The sequence below is a fragment of the Embiotoca jacksoni genome, unplaced genomic scaffold, assembly GCF_022577435.1.
Source record: "Embiotoca jacksoni isolate LCO1_2020_lvr unplaced genomic scaffold, fEmbJac1.0.p SCAF_9, whole genome shotgun sequence".
NCBI lineage: Eukaryota > Metazoa > Chordata > Actinopteri > Embiotocidae > Embiotoca > Embiotoca jacksoni.
In genome coordinates, this window is record NW_027185447.1 from 12,111,845 (window position 1) to 12,134,968 (window position 23,124).

At 39.7% G+C, this 23,124-nt stretch overlaps 1 protein-coding gene across 1 annotated transcript; it reads right to left on the bottom strand.

Moving 5' to 3' along the window:
* Window positions 1-286: 286 nt before the first annotated feature.
* On the bottom strand, window positions 287-16,204 carry kcna10a (potassium voltage-gated channel, shaker-related subfamily, member 10a). Its single transcript, XM_069141370.1, has 2 exons — window positions 15,962-16,204; window positions 287-5,254 (listed from the first exon to the last, which is right to left on the bottom strand). The coding sequence occupies exon 2, from the start codon at window positions 5,074-5,076 to the stop codon at window positions 3,346-3,348; it is 1,731 nt and encodes a 576-aa protein (XP_068997471.1). The 5' UTR covers window positions 5,077-5,254; window positions 15,962-16,204; the 3' UTR covers window positions 287-3,345.
* Window positions 16,205-23,124: the final 6,920 nt, after the last annotated feature.

The following is a 23,124-nucleotide window of genomic DNA, read 5'->3' on the forward strand; positions in this document are numbered from 1 at the left end:
AGATATTGTAAGTTGGAATATAATCGGGAGATTTCTTAATGCGGAAGTAGCATCTATATTTCCAGTAATTTCAACAAAAAGAGATGTTTAATTGGTTATTAATAGAAACGTAGAAAAAAATGATAGTAATATATACACATTATGTATTTGCAAATAACAAAAACATTACACATTTTACTCCAGTTTTTACATCATAACTTGAAGTAAGCCGATTCTCATTTTAGAATCCTAAAATAAGAATTGTTTCGTTTGTATAAAATTGGGAACTTCAATTTTACAGAAGCATATAGAGTTCAAGAGAGAGAGATGTAGCACATATAATGTATCCATCCATTTAGCTGAGAGGCCTTCCTCAGTCTGAGATGAGGTGTTGTGTTGAGTCCAGAGAGAAGGGTATCAAGTGAAGCCAGCCAACATTAACCGATAGCAGACTACTCCATGTCAACCAGAGGCTGGCATCCTGTTGGTGTCTGAAAGACTTCCAGTGATACGGTGCCACACTTGCTTTGATGATGTGACCTCTAGCTTTGTGTGTGTGTCTGTATGGCACTAACATTACTGTGAAAGCAGAGATAGGTTAATGAAAGTAATGATGACATCTTATATAACATGGGGGATTTTCTTACCTGAAGGGGAACACCGATGGAATACAAGAACGCTGACTCCTCTCTCTCTCTTGATCTGTCTCACGCACGCACGCACGCACACACACACACACACACACACACACACACACACACACACTTTCTATAAACACATAATGGCACATAAAACATGAGAAGACACAATGTAAAATCTCAAATTGTATTGCATCTACATTACAGTAAATCCTATACTGAAATGTTGTCACACATACAAATACAGTGTATTGGTCTTGTTGGTTTAGCGAACCCTGGCCAGCTGTAGCCATAACGCTGGTAATCATTTCAGGCCAGACTACCTCAAAACTTATTGTACAGATGAACAGTGACTTTACAAACAAGGGAGTGACTTTATCAAAAACTGACCTCATATCGATTAGTCATTGTCATTATCGCCATGAAGCCATTACCCTATAAGAAAATCAATTTTAACTAGTAACACACAAATCACTGTATTTTAGTGTCAGGTGGGCGTGTCTGCCTGCTGAAGCTTAGTTGATGTTGGGTAATGCAGCAGGAAAATAATTATTAACATCTAAGTAAATATATTAGAGAAAGACTTCAATCAAGGAGAATCTGCCTTTTGGAGTGACTCACTCGGAGTCCAAACTTTAACCCAAAGGACATACTGTGGAATGAATACTGTGGAAGCGCTCGTTTGAGGTTATTGCTTCCAAGGGAGGTTCAGTAACTTTTTTTCCAGCAGACCTGGGGTATGCTCAATAGAGACACAAAATATCATAAGTGTTTGTGTGTTATTAGCTTAAGCACTTCGTGTTAGAGTCTGTACTTGTACCTTAGATGAGGAGCAGATCACATTGTATGATCAATTACATGCATAAAATGGGGGTGATTTCAAAGGTTTGATATATTTATTCTTGCCACTAAATGATTTTAATTTGATCATATGCTCAACCATATATGCAGACATTACACAAGCCTAAAGCTATTTAAACATAGTATACTCCTGGACTCAGATTAACACACCATTTACAGTCCAAAATGTCTTTTATGATAGGAAAACATCTTATAAAAGAAATACTCATAAAGCAGACCACTAGTATGTTACACTGATACAGCATAATTTACACTTACTCCTGCAAAATACGATGGATCATGGGACATTTTGGCCTAATGTTCCTTGGCCTTTTAGCAGGCTACTCCCCTTATTAAGCAATTATATTTGGCTTCTTCCTTCTCTCTTTTACTTTTTCAATGTTTCATTTTTATTTTGAAGCATCTATTTCCGCAAAAAAGTTATCCACTAACTGGCAAATATGATGATGTTTATATGAAACCCAATTTTAAAGGATTGCATCTACCTTGAATAGATGGGATATTGTATTTCAGGTCAGAATGATTTTTTGAAAATAACTCTTGTTAACAAATTTCCCACTGGGGACAGAATGGTTACAACTTAGCATCATCAACTGAGCTGAAATCAAAAATACTGAACATATATGTATGATAAACACAGATTAGATATGGCAAATTCAACAGTATCTCAACATACATTCATACATAAATTAAGGCACTCCATTATAATACTACTATACTCTTTACTATAATAATGTGGAGTAGGTTAGACTTAGTGGAAAATTCTTCCCTGCGCTACTCATCAAGGAAACTGAATAAATACATTAGAATCATGATACATTTTAAAATAAATAAATACAGAAGGGCTATAATCTAGACACTATGTACAAGATACTCTTTCAAGACAATTACAGGAAAATTGTGATTGTTATAGATAATTTTTTATAACCTTGATCTTAATTGTCAAGAAGTGGCCATCATTACTCTTAGTTTCTTATCAGTTTTGCAGAAATATCTGCAGCATCTGTTGGAACCACAGAACATTCAACTTGAGCAATGTTTTTAAAAACGATGAAATACGATTTTACCGATATGTAACGGTCCAATATAATAGTTCCAGTGTTTCCTTGTTGAATAAATGTGTGCTGCACACACAGACATATAGTGGGCTGCTCACCTTTCCGCAACCTTTAACTCATCATCAAAATCAAATAATTTAACAGTTTTCCAGCAGCAGAAAGCTCATGTACTGAATCTGAACCAGAAATTGGCTACGTGTTGCACTTTTAATCTTATAAACAATTTTGCTTGGGACATGTAGCTATTCTCTTTGCCTCTGATTAAATTTGACTTGTTCAAAGACTTTTAGTGAGTTGTGATAAAGGTTAAAGGTTTTTAAGGCCAAAATCACAACAGTAAAACTGGTGGGCAGAATGTGATAAACAATGGGATTAATGGCCATGGCAATGAAAGTAAAACCAAAGTTATACCAAACAATCTGTTAAACATACACACAGCTGAATATGACAATGAAGGATTTGATTCTGTGTCTACGCTACTAAAACTCCAGACATAAAGTAAACTGGAAAAACGTTGTCATAAATTCCTGAACACAAATATGGTGAATTCTTCCACTTGTCTGTTATTTTCAAATCGTCATTTTCAAATTAGACACAAAAGAGGTAAATGCGGTACAACAATTTCATCACTATAAAACATTTTTTCCACAAGGTACTGTGAATATCTAATTGTCCCATCACATGTCTCTTTGATGGAAATCATAGCAGTAACATCCATATTATCTTCTCGTCTTTAAGATTTCCTTAATGCTTTGTGGCAAAGTTTCTCCTTCCCTTAAAAAGTGTTCTTCTACAGTTATTTTCCTTTCTTACTGCCAGATGCCATTGGCTTTATTGAGTGAGGTGTTGCTACCTTCTTTGTTACTTGCATCGGCCTTTACGGCTTGTTCAACAGCATCTGTCAACGGCAACTTGTCCTCTGCTTCTGTCTCTCTGTGGTAGAAGTAGTTGAAGTTGGAAACGATGACAGGAACAGGCAAAGCAATAGTCAGCACACCTGCAATGGCACACAGGGTGCCCACCATCTTACCCCCCATGGTAATTGGACACATGTCCCCATAACCTACAGTAGTCATGGTAACCACGGCCCACCAGAAGCCATCCGGTATGCTGACAAACTGTGTGTTCGGCTCGTCGACCTCAGCAAAGTAGATAGCACTGGAGAAGAGGATGACTCCGATGAAGAGGAAGAAGATGAGCAAACCAAGCTCGCGCATACTGGCCTTCAGAGTCTGTCCAAGAATCTGCAGCCCCTTGGAGTGACGGGAGAGTTTGAATATGCGAAACACCCTGACTAAGCGGATGATGCGCAGGATGGCCAGAGACATGTTCTGTCCTGAGTTTTCCTGTGGTGTCGTGGCTATTTCTGTAACCACAGTAACAAAATAGGGGATGATGGATATGATGTCAATTATGTTCATGAGGTTGTGGAAAAACTCGCTTTTGCTCGGACAGACCAAAAATCTTACACACAGCTCAAAGAAGAACCAAGCAATGCAGGCAGTCTCAATGATGAAGAAGGGATCAGAAAAAGTTGTAGGCTTTCCACGAGGTGGAGTCACAGAACTGGAACCTGCGGACACGTTGAAAGGTTGTCCGACTGTGGGCACTACTGGGTCAGAGTCATCTCTGAATTCTGGCAGTGTTTCCACGCAGAAAATAATAATGGATATGACAATGACAAAAACAGACACTAGTGCTACACCTCGTGCTGCATTAGAGCTCTCTGGGTACTCAAACAGCAGCCAGAATTGCCTGTACACATCATTATTTGGAAGAGGAATTTCCACATCTTTTATGAATCCTTCATCTTCTCTGAACTGCTCCAGTGCCTCGCTTCCAAGCTCATAGAACAGAATTTCATCCGCAAACACATCAAGGGGAACATTGGCTGGTCGTCTGATTTTGCCCCCTGACTGATAGTAATACAAGATCCCGTCAAAGCTCGGTCGGTTCCGATCAAAGAAATACTCATTCCTCATCGGGTCAAAGTAGTACATCCTCTTCAACGGGTCTCCAAGAAGTGTCTCAGGAAACTGGTCCAATGTTTTGAGCTGTGTCTCAAAGCGAAGACCTGCGATGTTGATAATGACTTTCTGGTCTCCATCATCCAGCCCTCCTTTATCTACAAAGAGATCCTCACAGCACTCCTTAGCAAGCCGGTTGAAGATCATCTCACTATCCTTGGTGCCCTCAGTGTTTAGCAGCAGTTTCCAGTTAGAGATCATGCTGGCACAGCTATTGCGCCCCTGTCTGCTTGGAGTTGGCATCTTTGGGGACTGGGGTACTTCTAGTGTGTGAGTCTGTGGAATAGGCGAAGATGAGGTGGATTCCCAAATGCAGGAGGGCACAGGGCTGCAGTGGGAGGGGGTAGCGGATAAGTGAGGGGCCGGCAGAAGGTAGTTGCTGCCTGGGTTGTTGTGCTCTGGGGGTATGTCCACCGTGAGAGCTGTGGTCTCATCAGTGTAGGCGTCCACCTCATCCTCAAGGCTGCCATCAAGGTCATCCAGGCTCTCAAAGTCTACCAGGGCCACCTCCATGGCTGCGGTTCAGCCAGTGCAAAGCCTTTGCACACCAGGATAAGATAATCGCACACACAGACTGACAGATGGAGGGCTCAGTCACCAGAATCAGCCGCAGCGTACCAGAACATCCAGTTTCCAGCAAGACTCACAGGGCAAGCTGAAAGTCCCCTCTACACTTATTTCCCTCCAAAACCTATAGAGGTAGAGCCAGACAGAGAAAGAGAGTCAGTGTGCTTCTAAGCTTGTTCTGTGTTAACTGCCATCAGGTGACAAGAATATGACGTCTAAAAGCACATATTTTATCATGACTGTTTGTTTCTTAGATACCCATCTTTGGAAACAGACAGTAAGAGAGATTCATGTGAGAGAAACAGAGATGAGGGAAGAAATAGAAGGAAATGAGCATAGCTGAAGAAGGAGAGAAAGAAATTCAATTTTTTTTTTGTTTTGTTTTGTTATAGGAGAAACTTTTACTCTTTTTGACCGAAAACAAATGTGGTCAAGTTGTTGCTACTTTGTTTCCACTGTCTGTTATTATGAGTCATGTAACTGTGAAACAGGAAAACAGAAGACATCAAAACAAACAGCAACTTAGTATTGTGTTATAACTAGCTACAGTTTATCTGTTACATATTAAAATATTTCCAATCAATCAAATCACTTTGTCAGTTTATCATAAACACGTTTGCCCAAACAATGACGCATGCTCTACTCTTGATTTACATACAGTCTCTTAGTTCAAACACCCACTAGTCTACATGAGAACAAAGATTATTTATTTTCAACACTTATTCACAAACTTGTTATAAAAAAAAAAAAAAAAAAAAAAAAAAAAAAAAAAAGGAATCAAGATGCACACCCTGTAATGACCCTATAATTCAGGAGGGGAGGAACGTGCTGGGTAACTGGGGCTGTGCATACATTAGTGCATAATTAACTGACTGTGCAGTGATAGCATGGGACTAGCTTCTTCCAGACACCAGGGCTCACATTTAAACTGCACTGTGCCACATTACTTGTATTAGCACTGAGCTGAGCATCTTCTCGGTTCCTCTTTTGCCATTTGTGCTTGCATTTTAATTGCCCTGATCTTGCGTGACTTTTCATCGGCGTAAAGATCGTAGGATATAGTAAACTGAACTGTGAGGTGCGCGTGCGTTAGTGTGTGCGTATTTGTCTGAATGTGCCTCTGTGTGTGTGCTTATACTGTACGTGTGTGACCGAGTGCTGACGTCTGCAGATGTTTAATTAAAGACTCCAGAGATGAGTCACCACCTAAAACCAGCGCCAGTGATACCAATCCTGCTGGGAGAGAGAGAGCAAAGGAAGAGGGAAAGAGTGAATAGGGAGGATGACATGAAAATTGTTGGGAAGACGGATGTGGGTGGAAGTACTGGGTGGGATGAGGACAGCGTTGCAGAAGAAGGAAAGTGACACTGAGACAGAATGGGAGTTGATAGGTGGGTGGATAGATAGACAGGATAATGAGCAAGGACCCCTGACAAGTGAAGAGGGGTGATTTATCAAGAGCAGAAGGAACATGTGATGATTAGAAGATAAAAGGAAATGAGACATAGTGTCTATACAGGAAGTAGGTTCATTACAAAAAAATAATATTTAATGAGAGGAACTTGAAAAACAGAACAGACTCATAAACAGCTTTGAAAAAGGATGGCAACACTTTCATATATGCTAAAATCCTAAAAAACATCTGCATGAAAAGTCAAATCTAAGGTCCCCTCCCCTCTTACACCGCATGACTAGAACAAGGTCATTTGACCCAATCAGAACTTTCTAATGATCCTAAAGAAACTAGAGTCCACTGTCAAGACACTTGCGCTTTGATCAGTGGCTGGAAATCATTGATATTGCTCTGCTTAACTAATTCCTAATGGTTTTTTAATAAGTCAATGTACTGTGAATATTTAGTTTTGCTTAATGCAAGAGAAGGAACAGCCAGGTGTTAATGGTTTGTCTCTGAAAGTATTGGAAAGACATACGACTGCTCTGACTCCAAAAAGACAAATGGTTTCAAAAACAGGTGGAGATTGTTGCGCTGCTTCAGCTTCTTATCTTTAATTACATTAGTGCCCAAGATCTATTGAGAGTGATATACTTAGATTAACATCCTACTTACTCTTAAAACAGTGAAATCTGACTAAAGACATGAAATGAAGCCTCTTGCTTCATACTTTAATTTCTAAAACTGCAGTGTCAAATTTACTCTCTGGGACATTCGTGTTAAAGGCAATACAAACTTCCCAAACAGGGTTACAGACAGAATAAGCACACAATACACACCTTACCTTCTTTTGCTGGAGGTTTTCAGACCGTGTGTGTAAAATATGTAGTAAAAAGCAAACACCGGAGAAGGAGAAAAGGGTCCTCTGCAAGTTCTGCCACTGCCGCAACTTCCTGCTGCCTTCTCATTTGGGATCACAATGACTTATCTTTCATGGACTACATTGGGTAACCTTATGCTGGAGTAGAAACCAGAGCTGTGGCAAAGGCCACATGCGCAAACATGCACACCCATTAACGCATGCAAACAAGCATGCACACAGGCCACACAAAAGCAGAGTAAAACAATGGCAGGCTACCTAATATTAAAGATTCTTCATTTTGTATACAAATGTGTGGGCGCGCATATTTGTGTGTGTCTAAGTATGTGTGTCAATAACTCTCAGTGATCTAAGTAGGGTACTCAATACCTTCTAGACTGGAACGGTGTGATTAGATCCTCAGATTTCTCCATGCTTGACTCACTTAGCCTACAAACACACACACGCAAACACACACACACACACACACACGCACGCACACACACACACACACACACACACTCACACACACACACACACACACACACACACACACTGGCCGTATCCATATCTGACTTATTTACAGTATCATAATAAATAATTGATATTCAACAACTCTATTACCATGTTTAACACTGTGGGGTTAGAAGGAATGAGTGAGCAACATGGGCAGAGGAGCCAAAGCCTTCCACAGTCAACACAGACATTCACCTTTCACTTTCAACTCAGCAGAGCTCCTTTATTATCGCTTAGTTTAGCCCCTTCTTTAACTGGAAGCTCTGTCTTAGCTGCACACCTTTGGAACATGAATCTTTAATGACTGTGAGTTTAGATTACTGTCAAATATATTCAATTATCAGAGCAGAAAAAAGAGGATATTTAAGGCCCCCCAAGGTATTTATTTTCCAACGAAAGAGGTTATAGATGATCTTATGTCACATTCCACTAAGCGACACTCACACGCACTCGGCATACCTCTCTGTCATCACATTGTAAAATATATTTGCGCGCATAGGCATATAGGGAAGCGGCCGGTCTACTTTCACAAATCCACGAGTGTGTGTCAACAACTACTGTGGAGAGTCTTGTCAACGGTGTTTTATTAGCATGTTTTGTTCTGCTTTCATTCATGTTTGTGTAATTGTGCGACAGAATAAATATTGTTTTATGCCCTTTACCTTGACTTGTAACTGCATTTAAAGTAGCTACTCTGGGTTATAAATAAGGACTTTAGCGCTCTTTAGTTTCTTTTCAAAGGATGATTAATATTTATTTTTAAGGTAGAGTGCCACATCACAAAATGATTGACGCAGTCAACCTTGCAGGAAGAAAACCATAGTCGTGTTGTTACTGCCACACTATGAGGCGTACACGGAGCAGAGAGAAGCTATTACCTTTGTGAGTGAGTATTCCAAGTTTCATTGCTTGATCAACAAAGGCGCCGATTTCCAGAGTTTGACACTGGATGATAAACACTGGGGAATGACAATTACCAAAATATGAACAAACTGTATATATGTGAATCAACACATATGTCTCAAAATGATACACAGGAGTGAGGATAAAATGCAGTGTGACCTTGACTTATGGCGGGACAGCGTAAAACGGAGGTGTCATATGGGGCCCATGCCAACCTACAGTGCTGTAACTATTCTTACAAACCTATTAATACACAGGGAGCCATGGTGAGAGAACCCCATGAGATAACAAAGCCTGCTACATGTGATGCTCTAACACTGGCAAGCACAGCACACAGCAGGGGAAAAAAAAACAACTGTATGCATGCCTTAATATAGGGATCTGCATCAGACACATGGTAAAGCATGCTGTGCTGAGCTGTATATTTCAGTAAACCATCCCCTTTGATCGGGTATTTATAAACATAAACAGATTTTCAGGCTGATCTGGCGTAACTACAAGCCAATATTTAGCTAGCTGGGTGGTAAGACTTGCGTATATACTGTATGTCCATAACTCAACTCAGAGAGTTCAATAATTTGTTGCACCACTTTTAGTGAAAATGAACCTTTTCTGTTGTCATTACCACAGAGGATGGTGTAATAGTCACCGTAGCACCGCTGCCGCTGTCTAAACATGCATCATGTACATGCAACATTTCCACATCACAATATGAACTTATGTAGAAAAAGTAAGGCAAAAGATGAATTCCTCTTCAGTAAAACAGCATATTGTGAACTACTAAAAAGTGAAAACACATAATCACAAACACGAAAAACACAGACACAGAATCCTTTTTTTGGGCCGAAGTCCCATTTCTGCCTCCACCCCTTTAGGAAACAACACATTATGTGTTAGTTGACTTAAAAATTATTTGTTGACAATGATAATTACAATTTATAGTTATTATGTTTCCTAAACCTTTAGCTCTGACATTAGCTACTAGGTTTTTATGGCTTATTTCTTGTGTTTATGTCATTGTGTGGCTTCAGCCTTTCGAGGCTTTGTTGAAGGTTGAAGTGATATTTTGCTTTGCAGCTAAAAGGTGAATATTTCACATTTTAATCTAAATGGACCTCAGCTCTGCTTCTTATTTCTTTACTTCTTCAGTTTTTATGAATTTAATCCTTTTCATTTTTCTAAAATATCTAACTTACTATCCCATTATATACTGTTGTACTACACTGTACTGTGGCACATAGCATCAGACTATATTCATATCATCCTAATGTAGTGTCCAATATACTGTATAAAGTATTTGCGACCTGAAGCTACATCTCTGGGAGGGACTTAGGTGCAGACTAGATCGCAGACCTAAAACCTGGAGGTCACGTGGTCTCCAGTGTGGCTGTTGTTCTTTCTTATGGTTTTCCTGGGAGAGTAGTGACTCCAGCAGAGTAACACTGGGTACATCCAACTTAGGCTGACTGGGGCCAAGTATTTTACAGTATTATTAATTAAGTATTTAAAAAAAAAATTAAAAAATATGTATCGAGAGAAAACATTGTTTTACTTTTTGATCCTTTAGGTTACAGGTTAGGTTTAGGGGAATGCGGCTAATGATGCTGCATCCCATTAACGTCAAACCTGAGTTGACCATGTTCCAGTACCATCTGCAAAAGTCGTTTTAGCCATTGATAAAATGAATTGTGCTGTAATTTGTGCATATAAACACTACAACAACATGCCCACTGATAGAAGTTGGACAGTGTGTATAACTTTTTTTTTTTAATGGGACACAAACAAGAGGTTATAAAGGTAACCTAATAATTTTTATTTTTAATTAAATGAATTCATCAAATTAGTCAAACCTTACTTTACTGAATAATATTCATGGTTACAAGAATATATACAAGGCTGAGCTCAGTTGGGGTCTGCTCAGACGAGTGTGCAGATGTTAGAGTTAACTTTTCACTCTGCGTAAAGAACTACATTGTAGGCATTTTCCGTGCTAGGTGCACGAAGCGCTGTATTGTCGACTGGATTGTTGGACTTTTTGTGATGCAGCGACGGGGTCTCCTGCTGTGTGAGTGCATTGCTTGGTATAGATGGTATTTTTGGATCCAAGATTTGACCCTATTAAACAGATTAATGCAGGCTGGGCAGCTCAGTGATATAAGCCGGGGGATCTCTTCTGTCAGATCAACACAGATACCAGCGAGTCATGACAGATCAACACACAATCACAAAATACACACACAAATATGCACACAGTAGAGAAATGTAATGTTGCCCGAGTCACATATTCCAGTCCCTATATTTCATGGTAAAACTAATATTTCCTCGGAATCTATGTGCGGAAACTAAAGTGTATTTTAGGTTTGTTAAAAGAGTAATCCGATTTAGCACTGCACTCCTGTAACACGGCCAGGCTCACAATGGACAATTCAAAGAAAAAAATGCTCCAACTCAATGCAGCTAAACCAGCGATATTTGACTCTTATTCTAGGCTTTCGTCCTTGTCAAAGCTTGACACCTATATTACCTACTATGTAAATTGAGACCTGACAGTTTAGTGGGAGATTACATTATTAGTAGCCTCAACCCACTATCGTCAAGCAGAGATGAAACGCAGGTTACAGTGGTCTGTTAACCTCACGTCTTTGTATCGGTCTGTCATATATGAATAGTCACATATGTAAGTATACTGAATATATTTGGTTTTGGAATATTTGAATACAGTTAGGCAGAAGAAACTTAAAATGTATATTTTAAATTTTATAACAAAACTATCAATTAATTGTGTAAATACTGAGGATAATACTAAATTATTAAAGTCACCATTAACTGCAGCGCCATTACAAATGTCTCTCGTTTCACTCCCTGACCTTGTGCTGCGTTTAAATGTTACTCTGCTTTGTGCACTCGTGCTGTTTCTCTTGAGTGGAGACTAATTTGTTTATGAACATAATTCATAAGAGGCATAGGTCTTTTTCTCCAATACCATCATAAATCTTAAATTTACTGAAAAAGAATGAATTTACAAGCACACACACTATCGTGCAGATGTGTACAAGTACAAAAACACACCTACTGTACACAATGTGAGTTTTTTTTCTATTCAATACAAACAAGGTTTATACAAATAAAAAAAATCAGACAGTAACACAGATGGCAACAGAGTATATATTAGTAATTATCAAACATCTATTAACTAAATAGATTTTTTTTTTTTTAAACCCTTATCCCTCTCTTGAGCTTTTAAATCACTTACTGAAATATGAATTACAAATGTCCATTTGGTAATGCAGCTCTCATAACCATAGCCAAACACTGCCTCTCATTAACTGAGTCAAAAATAGATGCAAACTGGACCCTCAGTGAACTTTTGGCTACACTGTATCTACTGTATAAGCATGGGCATGTGTGTGTGTTTCTGTGTGCGCTTCAGCATTCTGAAAATGGGTGTGATGTGCTATTGTTTGCCAATTGGATTACTGATGATCAAACTGCAAACACACTCTTTTGACTTGAGGGTCATCCTAAGAGAAGAGTCAGCAAAAGATAAAACATATGCCAAGTTCTATATCAAACCACACAGTGTAGGAAACCATGTTCAGCACGGTTTAATAGGTTAATAAGCCACAAACGTGAAGGTTTGAATAAATGCACAGTGAAATAGCCATCAGAATTACTTTTTTTCATTAATGATGGCAACAGTATAAGAATACTGTGGTAAATGGTACACTTTTACTTATGATGTTGTGTATTCTGTCAGATGTGTGTCTTAAACGGAGTGTGATGTGATCACTGAGAGATAGAGCTTATGTGTCTTGTGTTGTGTGTCGTGCCATGTGGTCACTGATTAAAGAAGATTATTCCAAAAGAAACTATAGCTTTGACTATTGATTGTTTACCGACATGCAATTTTGGACATCCCATTAAATTAAAGAAATCTAAAACAAAATACTCCGACAAACAGCTAGAAAACATCCAAATAGGAATTTTTCCCATCCTTACTCCTTATGTCTGTGCGGAGCAGATTGGTAGTTTATGTGTAGTGTCCGCAAGGCATTCATAAGATGTAAGCTGCTGATGCTGACATGGATGTGTCTGCAGGCCAAGTCTCAGTGCACAGCAGCTGGGACCAAAATCCTCATTTGGCTTTTTGACAAGACACACACACACAAATACACAGGCATACTCAAAACAACAGCCGAGCACAGAAAAAAAAAAAATCACTTCCTTATAAATTAAAAACTTCCTGTGGAGCATTTAAAATAAGAGATAGTAGATAAAGTATCTCTGGGGGCTTGCAGGCTTTTCAACAGGTAGAGAGCAGACCGCTGTCATTCACTCAATTAAACAAACACATATATTGATTCATTTGATACTAGTAGTTATTATGGTTTATACAGTATGTGAAAACTTGGAGCATCCCTAAAATACAGTATTAACTATATTTCATATTTATTCCTGCCTCTCAAACAGTAATTTTTTTTTTAACAATAACATTTAATGTTGCTGTTGGAGAGAGTTACAGCCTTAAACCTAGTGTTCTTGTTTTAGGAAAATGCAAAATTATGTCATTAAGCAATTTACTTTACACAGCATAAGTCAACTGCAGGTACATTGCATTTCATTACTTTTAAATACTGACAACCGCTAGTTGATGTGTCTCGGTGAAAAGAAGAAAAAAAAAAAAAAATCAGCCAAGTCAACTCTTTGACAGAACATCCTCAATTACTGGCACACACAGAGGTTGACAAAGAGACTGATGTGCCAGCATGGATCTGTCTGTTACACACCCTCCCCACATGCGGACACTCGACCAGGGGCCAACCACTATCAAAACAAAATCAGACATGTCATAACTACAATCTCCACGATAGAGCCAGAATAAATTTAGAGCACTGACAAAAAGAAACAACCAACATGTCCTCCAACTCATATGACCATGTAGGTTGTTTGTTCTCACTCTTTAAATATGACCACAGGAGTGTTTTCTAAAATCATGATCTTGATTAGGTTTATGCACAATAACCACTTGGTTATGGTGAGGGAAAGATAATTGTTTGGTTTAAAATTATAACTTGACCCATGTTGTGCATCGAAGTTACTGCTTCCTGAAAGTTATGCAACCCTTTATCGTCATGGCAACAGTAAACTTGGTTTTAAAAAACGATCGCTGACGCATCAAACCATTCACTCAACTTGCCTGCTCCTATCAAGGAAAAAAAATTCAAACTTTTTAGACGCCATCTCTAGTTCTTGGGAGTACCAGATTGTTGTTATTTATGAGCGCCCGAGGTTGCTTAACTTTTAAATGTCATTTTGGGTGGTATAAGAATGCATTCACAAAGACCTACTGTGTGAGTTTGTTTTTTGGAGGAGGACAGTCTCAAACAAACAACAAAATCTTAAGCTGTTTTTTCATTGTATATTTTATGTGCATTGTCTGCCTACATCTTAAGGACCTCTGAAGAGATATCAGATCATTTCTGAAACAAGAACCAGTGTTATTATCTCTCCTCATTTCCAGAGTTTATTCTATGAAGTAAATGATGGCCCACGTGTCATTTAACAGCTTTCATTGGATTATGTCAGTATCTCAGACATAAAACCAATGGAAAACTCTAAACCGTGTGAAATGTCCTCAGTAGTCCTCTGTGTGAACCCTGTTCCGCGAGCAATGTTGGGCCACACCTGCTTTACCTCACAAATGTCTTCTTTGACGCTCAGTATTTGTAGATACGTTCGTTGAAATCTTCTTGACTATTTCCTATCTCCCAACTGCAACACGTTCTTTGTTGTTGACCTAACAACAGTTCACTTTCAATCCTCCCACCATCCACCCAGGTCACCCACCTCCTCCACCCCCTGGCATTCTTCCTCCACAGTAGGGATTAAGCCTGTCTCATTTACAGAAATATTACGTTATTTTTTAGAAGCCTTTTATGTGCCAAATCCAGACGGGGAAAATATGGCCATCTGGTCTGACTCTCTATTACATACCACTAATCTCAAGTGGCATCCAAACACAGACACACACACACACACACACACACACACACACACACACACACACACACACACACACACACAGACAGATTCTAAAATACACCATGCGTATTGAGTGAATTCCACATCTGCTTAAAAAAATTACCGTATGACACTCCACTTTTGATCCCTTAAGACTTCTTTGCAACCAAATATGGACTCACTGTCCACTAGTATACTGTATGCATACCTGCTTAAACAAATATGACAGCTAATGTGGAATTTACACAATAAGGTCAATTTTTGCTTCTGGCTGGTGGTCATTATATTCTGTCTCCAGTGTTTAGCCACTAGCTGAAACTTCCCTTACACATAAATGCCTTTACTCAGAAACTAAAGCCTATGTGAAGCAATGTATGAAAGCCAGCACGAGAATGAGGTTAATGCAAATAGAAAATACAACAGGGGATTAGATGTGGTTGGAATTATTTATCTATAGTTCACATTTTTAAACAAGTGTGCTGGAGCACTTACACACTGACTGTAGACTAATACTCCTCTGCAGAGGGCAGCAATCTCCTCAGGCCCCACGCAGTAATGAGTGAAGTGCTCCACCTTCTATTTCATACATTTCCAAGTTAAACATTCTCTCTTTGAAAGCTTACTGCTCACTTTGTAGATCAGGATTTTAAGACACTACAGACTCATTTAGCACTATGTATATCCAAAAGTTATGATGACAAATCCTAAACATCTCTGACAATAATTGGATGGGAAGGAGGGAAGCTAATGCAACGTTCAGTCCGAAAGTAATGTGAGTTAGATACAAAATAATAGTCCTACTGTGTCGCCTACACACATCTACTGCACGCCTGTCAACAAGTGAAGATACCGCCCCTTTCTGCTTCTCTTCCTGACATTTTTGTTTTGTTTTTGTAGTTCCTCCCAAGTAAAGTTTTTATGAGAGTTGTTCCTTAATGCGAATCGAGGGACTGATGATAGAGGGTGTCGGATGCTGTGCAGCTGGTCCGAGTAAGCAGAGATTTGTCTGTTGTTAAGGCGACGGCAGGAGCGCCGCGCATGTATCGCGACTGTGCAGTACCTGGTTGAATGAAAAAAGACGTAGAAAACCTGTAGAGCTTGATGTAACACGCTGCTGGAAGAGCGGAAAGTTGCCTTACCTTCAGTACCGTGACGATCCTACAAACGTCCGGGCGCCGTTGGTGAAAGTTTGGCACTCCGGGCCGTGCCGGAGGCATGGTTAGTGCGCACTGGGTCGACTGACCACAACGCGCTTCCTGTTACCCCCTGGTTGACCGCACCGACAGCTGGCACGGCTGAGGTGTCCCGGCCAATCACCCAGGGGCCAGATGTGAGAGTGATATAACGAGCACATGATTCCGTTTAATTTGGCCAATTCCCTAACCAGTACAAAATCCCCGTTTTTCTTCGTACTCCAACCAAACCTGTATCTTTATCTCGAGGGGAGGGGAGGAGAGAGCGAGAGAAAGAGAGAGAGAGAGAGAGAGAGAGATTAAAAAAAGATTGTCAGTCTGCTTTATGCTCTCTTGGCTGCAGTCTGTCTAAAAACAATACTGACATACCCATATGTACATAGAAAGTGTTTCTGGTTTCTCTCATGCCTCCGCCTTGGCCTCAAAACCATGCAGAAGTTAATATGCGGCTTCAGTCGCACTTGGACAAGTTAAGTTAGCATCTTGAAAAGGGTTTACTTGCTGAGACCCATCTGGAGCTGTAACACAAAATGGAAAATACGTCCAAATTTACCATTGTACTCCTATTACTGGACTCGTGATTTCTAAGCGCTCTGTGTGTCTCTGCTGCTCTGTAGCAACGCTTCCTTTAGTGCTTTATAGTCATGCATCCCTTTTGCTTTCCTTTTAATTCCACCAGCACCAGTTGCATATTCATTCAATAAAGCATTTTATTTGAGCGGGTCAAACGAGTGCTCCCCGTGGTTGAATTCGATTGATTCACCACCGTGTCTTTAATGCTGCTCGCCTGTCATCACTAAATAGATGCGTCCGCCTCAGACACACCCACAGGCTGACTCCTGTACCTGCACACTGCCTCGGGCTGGGGAGGGGAAGCTACTGTCTGGACGACAGTCACATAGGGAGTACTCGGCTACCCTCTGCAGGCTGCTGGTGGGACTGCTCTTTGGCAAACGCATGAGTGCAAAGTAATTGCATTCCTTTGTAAATGTCACCAATGTAATCCCTATAATTTTGACCAAACGAATTTTTCCTGATCCGCTTCTAAAAGATAAACCCTGTGTGTTTCCCCACTGCTATGGCTGCCCCTGTTTTCTAATGTTTTTTTGGAGAGCATAGTTAATACCCTTTTTGATTGTTTCCACCACTCGAGAAGCATGATGTTATTTTTTTTTCTACTTTGAGTGTTATGCATAGTTTATTCAACTTTTAAATCTGTAAATATTTGGGATATGCCCTCAAATTTATCAGACATAGTCCACAACATGTATCTTGCCGTTCTCTTACTATCCAGGCACAGCTGCAGAAGTCTGAATATTTGTGATTATTTATTTCATCCATATCTATCCATATTCACGAGCAGTGCTGTCTTCAGGACTGCATGTTTCAACAGGCTGGTCTACTGCTCCTCTCTCACTTATTCACCCTGCTTTGTTTTCCCTATTCATAAGCTGCTACTACCAGTGCTCTGTTTCTGTTCTGCTTTCCATTAGAATAACAAAAATAGCTTAAAGGGAGTCGGGGTAGCCAACTATTAAGACAAAACTGTAGACAGGATGAGGGGAGAGAAAGGAAAGGAAAACTTTATTTATGTCTGCTAAGTCTTCTGGATGAAAATGTAATGCATTAATGTAAAATGAATGGGGACAGAGGACCAGGAGGGATTGCAAAGGATGGCTTTTGAGCTTATGAATTATTTATGCAGGTGGGATATTTTAAGCCCCCCATATCATGTCTGTGAACCATGAGTGGGTGGAGGTACTAGGAGAATGAGAGGAAGTGGAAATCATTTGTGTTTTTTCTCAGTGGTGACTATTATTGTACTTTGAAACACTCTCAAAAGCACACACATACACAACTCTACTTCCCCATGTCAACACATTTTAACATCAGAGAACATATCTCAGCCCTCTTGTGAATGGGTTTGTTTCAGCATGTGGGAAGTGAGATTTTTTGGGGAGTGATGTGTCCAATCTGTCAGTGGTTTTTACAATCTTACTTTCTGTTGCTGAACTGTTGGCTTCTTTCAGCAATACAACCAGCAAGAAAAGTATTCGTGAAACTGCTTTTACTAAAATGCAAGCAAAATAAAAAATATGTCTCATTTAATTCCTTTGTCTTTTGTTATTTTTTTCAGTCTTCATTCAATATAATCATATTTTTAATGGCCGGCTTTCCTCAGAAAGATAATGTGTTTTGGATGTTATATCATCCTTTGTTTTAACAGTATTTAATGCAGTTTGATGCATAAACATTTAAAATGTGAAACAATTAGTTTGTACAGTGGGTACGGAAAGTATTCAGACCCCTTTAAATTTTTCACTCTTTGTTTCATTGCAGCCATTTGCTAAAATCAAAAAAGTTCATTTTATTTCTCATTAATGTACACTCAGCACCCCATCTTGACAGAAAAAAACAGAAATGTAGAAATTTGTGCAAATTTATTAAAAAAGAAAAACTGAAATATCACATGGTCATAAGTATTCAGACCCTTTGCTCAGTATTGAGTAGAAGCACCCTTTTGAGCTAGTACAGCCATGAGTCTTCTTGGGAATGATGCAACAAGCTTTTCACACCTGGATTTGGGGATCCTCTGCCATTCTTCCTTGCAGATCCTCTCCAGTTCCGTCAGGTTGGATGGTGAACATTGGTGGACAGCCATTTTCAGGTCTCTCCAGAGATGCTCAATTGGGTTTAGGTCAGGGCTCTGGCTGGGCCAGTCAAGAATGGTCACAGAGTTGTTCCGAAGCCACTCCTTTGTTATTTTAGCTGTGTGCTTAGGGTCATTGTCTTGTTGGAAGGTGAACCTTCGGCCCAGTCTGAGGTCCAGAGCACTCTGGAAGAGATTTTCTTCCAGGATATCTCTGTACTTGGCCGCATTCATCTTTCCTTCAATTGCAACCAGTCATCCTGTCCCTGCAGCTGAAAAACACCCCCATAGCATGATGCTGCCACCACCATGTTTCACTGTTGGGATTGTATTGGGCAGGTGATGAGCAGTGCCTGGTTTTCTTCACACATACCGCTTAGAATTAACGCCAAAAAGTTCAATCTTGGTCTCATCAGACCAGATAATCTTATTTCTCATAGTCTGGGAGTCCTTCATGTGTTTTTTGGCAAACTCTATGCGGGCTTTCATATGTCTTGCACTGAGGAGAGGCTTCCGTCGGGCCACTCTGCCATAAAGCCCCGACTGGTGGAGGGCTGCAGTGATAGTTGACTTTGTGGAACTTTCTCCCATCTCCCTACTGCATCTCTGGAGCTCAGCCACAGTGATCTTTGGGTTCTTCTTTATCTCTCTCACCAAGGCTCTTCTCCCACGATTGCTCAGTTTGGCTGGACGGCCAGGTCTAGGAAGAGTTCTGGTCGTCCCAAACTTCTTCCATTTAAGGATTATGGAGGCCATTGTGCTCTTAGGAACCTTGAGTACTGCAGAAATTATTTTGTAACCTTGGCCAGATCTGTGCCTTGCCACAATTCTGTCTCTGAGCTCCTTGGACAGTTCCTTCGACCTCATGATTCTCATTTGCTCTGACATGCACTGTGAGCTGTAAGGTCTTATATAGACAGGTGTGTGCCTTTCCTAATGAAGTCCAATCAGTTTAATTAAACACAGCTGGACTCCAATGAAGGAGTAGAACCATCTCAAGGAGGATCAGAAGAAATGGACAGCATGTGAGTTAAATATGAGTGTCACAGCAAAGGGTCTGAATACTTATGACCATGTGATATTTCAGTTTTTCTTTTTTAATAAATTTGCACAAATTTCTACATTTCTGTTTTTTTCTGTCAACATGGGGTGCTTAGTGTACATTAATGAGAAATAAAATGAACTTTTTTGATTTTAGCAAATGGCTGCAATGAAACAAAGAGTGAAAAATGTAAAGGGGTCTGAATACTTTCCGTACCCACTGTATGTAATACTGCGAATACATTGAAAGTAAATATAATTTCATTGATTTGTTTTTGTAAGGAAACACAGATGCATTGTAGCAAAAGTGCCAAGCTTTCTATACAGCTCTTCAGTAGTTCACAAATAAACAGAATTATGAGGTCAGTATGTGAAGAGATTGTTAAGCATCCATATGGACAGCAGGGGGCAGAAAGGATAATCTTAAAGTACAGAATGACTGAGAGTGAGGCTTTGTAAACTATTGTCTGTCCATTCTGCCAATAGAAATCCACATTTAAGTGATTATTGAAGTGTCCTGCAGTCAGACTTAGTTCAAACCTTTCAAAACTAGTGTTAAGCAGAAAAAGTCCTGATGAGTGTTTTCTTACTTTGAAGTACAGTCACGACCCCCCACTCAGTTTTACTTCTTCAGGTTATTATGGAAGCAGTAAGGTTTCCAGATGTGGAGCTATCTGACACATAATGGAGGACTGTTAAACCTTTATTTATTTCTCTTTTTACTAAGATACGAGTGTCTTCTTTTGTCAAACTCTCACTTGTAGGTGACAGAGGGGATTTTATTCTGCCGTCTTCGCAGAAGTTGTCTCAAGTATTGTTTCTGTATTTTCGACAGTGCTGGTTGCCTGTTTATGCAGTAGTGTGTATTAGATGTATTCCTTTACTCCTTTACAACTCTCATTGTGTACTTAGTGCTTCATGTTTGTTTTGCATCCACAAATGTAATTTTGTTTGTGGCTGATATAAAGGCAGATGGAATGCAGAAAGAGACATCATGGCTGAAAATATTAGTATAATGTTTAATTTATGCTCATAGGGAATATGTCCTTCTCCATATACAACTCTATGTCATAAATGGAGCTATTTACTATTTCATGAAAGCCAACTGCAGAAATTAGATTCAATAAAGACTTCAATACAAAAATTCTACATAAGTCTTGAAATTACTCACTCTTCTCAAATAAATGTATACTTTATGTGTACATCTTCAAATAATGTGAAAGGTCAGTCATTTTAAATAGTGAATATTAACACATTAAGTAATCTAAAAATCAACTTGCTATAAATGCTAGTAATTACTATAGATATGGAGTACTATATAGAATATATACAGTATAGGATATAAATGTATAGTAAATAAAATGCATCTTAACAGACAATATTGAAGATCAGCGCCTTGCTGTGTTAGACTATAAGTGTAGGTAAATGATGGAGCGCAGCCTTTAGAATATAGGCCAAATTCATAAATCTATTCAGCTCATTAAACACATTGACAGGCTGAAGCTCCCCAGTGGCGCTCTTTTTTTTCTTCTCATGTCCACCTTCTCCTCTCTCAAAATCGAACCCTTCTCTCAGTCCCCCCCCCCCCCTCCATTATTCACTCCTTATTTCAACCCTTCATCATCCCTGCATCTGATTTTGTAACTTTTTTGACATGTTTAAATATATATGTCTTTTTTACCCTCCATTGTTGAAATAATATTATCAATTTAAATTTGTTCTGAGTGTCCAACAAAAACATCTTGGTCCTTCCTATTATGAATATAAAGTGCACAGTTCAGTGCTCTGGCTGTTTAACTAGAGCAGGGGTGTCAAACTCATTTTAGTTAAGGGGCCACATACTACCCACTTTCATCTCAAGTGGGCCAGACCACTAAATTCATAGCATAATAACGACAATATTTCTCTATGTTTAAATCATTGGTGAATGTTTTTGGATGATAAACCCTATTTTAAGGTCTTTCTACAATAAACTAGAAACATAAAGACCAAAAACTCAAGACAGCAGCCCACTGTTTATCTGCCTGGGCTCTCCTCTGCAGATTCCCTAACAGCAAGCGCTGCTGCCTGTGGCAATGAGCGCTTCTGCCTCCGGAGCAGACATCACATTTACGCTGTTTTTGAAGCAATTACTGGATCGATTAAAAAAATTACAAAATGTTTGTACTCATAAACCTCCATATTCTCATAGAAATGCAATTTATGTCTTTCTGTAATTTTCACACTTAGCAAAGTCATCCGGCGGGCCGAGCTGGACCCCCTGGCGGGCCGGATCCGGCCCGCGGGCCGTATGTTTGACACCCCTGAAACCTACTGCTATTAATAGGGGAGGTAAATATAGGGGGCTTACACTACTGGGACCAGAGTGATGAAAAAAGGGCTTCCCCTCCTACACAGACACACACACACACACACACACACACACACACACACACACACACACACACACACACACACACACACACACACACACACACAAATGTACACCTGAGCCCAGAGTACGTACACAGGCTTTCTCTTTGGAAGCCGATGTGCTATAAAGAAAGTTCAAGTTGACAGTTTATTAAGTGAGCTGTGTATTAGGTTATAAATCAGCTCATACTGCAATGGGTAAATGTTCCCAGCATGTAAGGCATTCCCATGGCATGTTGTATATTGCCTCATACAACATACAAACACAAGTGCACTTGTGTCCATTAGAATGACAACCTAATGGAAAGAGCAAACGGGAAAACTTATCAGGAATATCGTGTATAAATGTTATTATTTTTCTAGCGGGGACTAAATCAAATGTTAATAAAATTGGACTTAAGAGAGAACAACCTCACACACATTGTTCGATGAGATAAACCACAGATGTGTGATGTGATTAGAATATTGGGCTCAAAGTTAACTTGATAAAAGCTCTTTTTTTGTTGTTGTACAGAGCTGACCAAAAAATGATATGTGGAACAATACCCATCAGTTTTCTAGAAGGCAGCTTGCTGTCCTTTGCTGACATACGGGAACCCAGACAACTGACACGTGCAGAGGGAGCATTATACTCCTCCCAATATATGTCTGGGAGGAGAATCAGATCACCCAATGCGCATTACTTTGGTGCTTAGAGCTGCCGGAGAGGGAGAGAGACGAACACAAGGGAAGATGTGTGGGAAATGAAATGTGAGAGGGGGAAGTGATAGAGAGGGAAAGCGCGAAAAAAAAAAAAAAAAAGACTCAGTGATGAGAGCAGAAGGGTAAGACAACACAAGGAGAGACAAACCAGTGTCACACTATACTAAATGGCAATGATACAGAGAAATGTTTGTTCTTGTCCCCACTATGTGTTGAACCAGGAGTCAAGAGCCTTTTGCTCTCCACGCTCTCCTCCTCGCTCTCTTTGCCTCACTTCCGTCCTGGCTGGTTTTATAAATAGGTC

Excerpts from the sequence above, each read along its gene's own strand:
- kcna10a (XM_069141370.1), bottom strand. The coding sequence starts at position 5,076 with ATGGAGGTGGCCCTGGTAGACTTTGAGAGCCTGGATGACCTTGATGGC.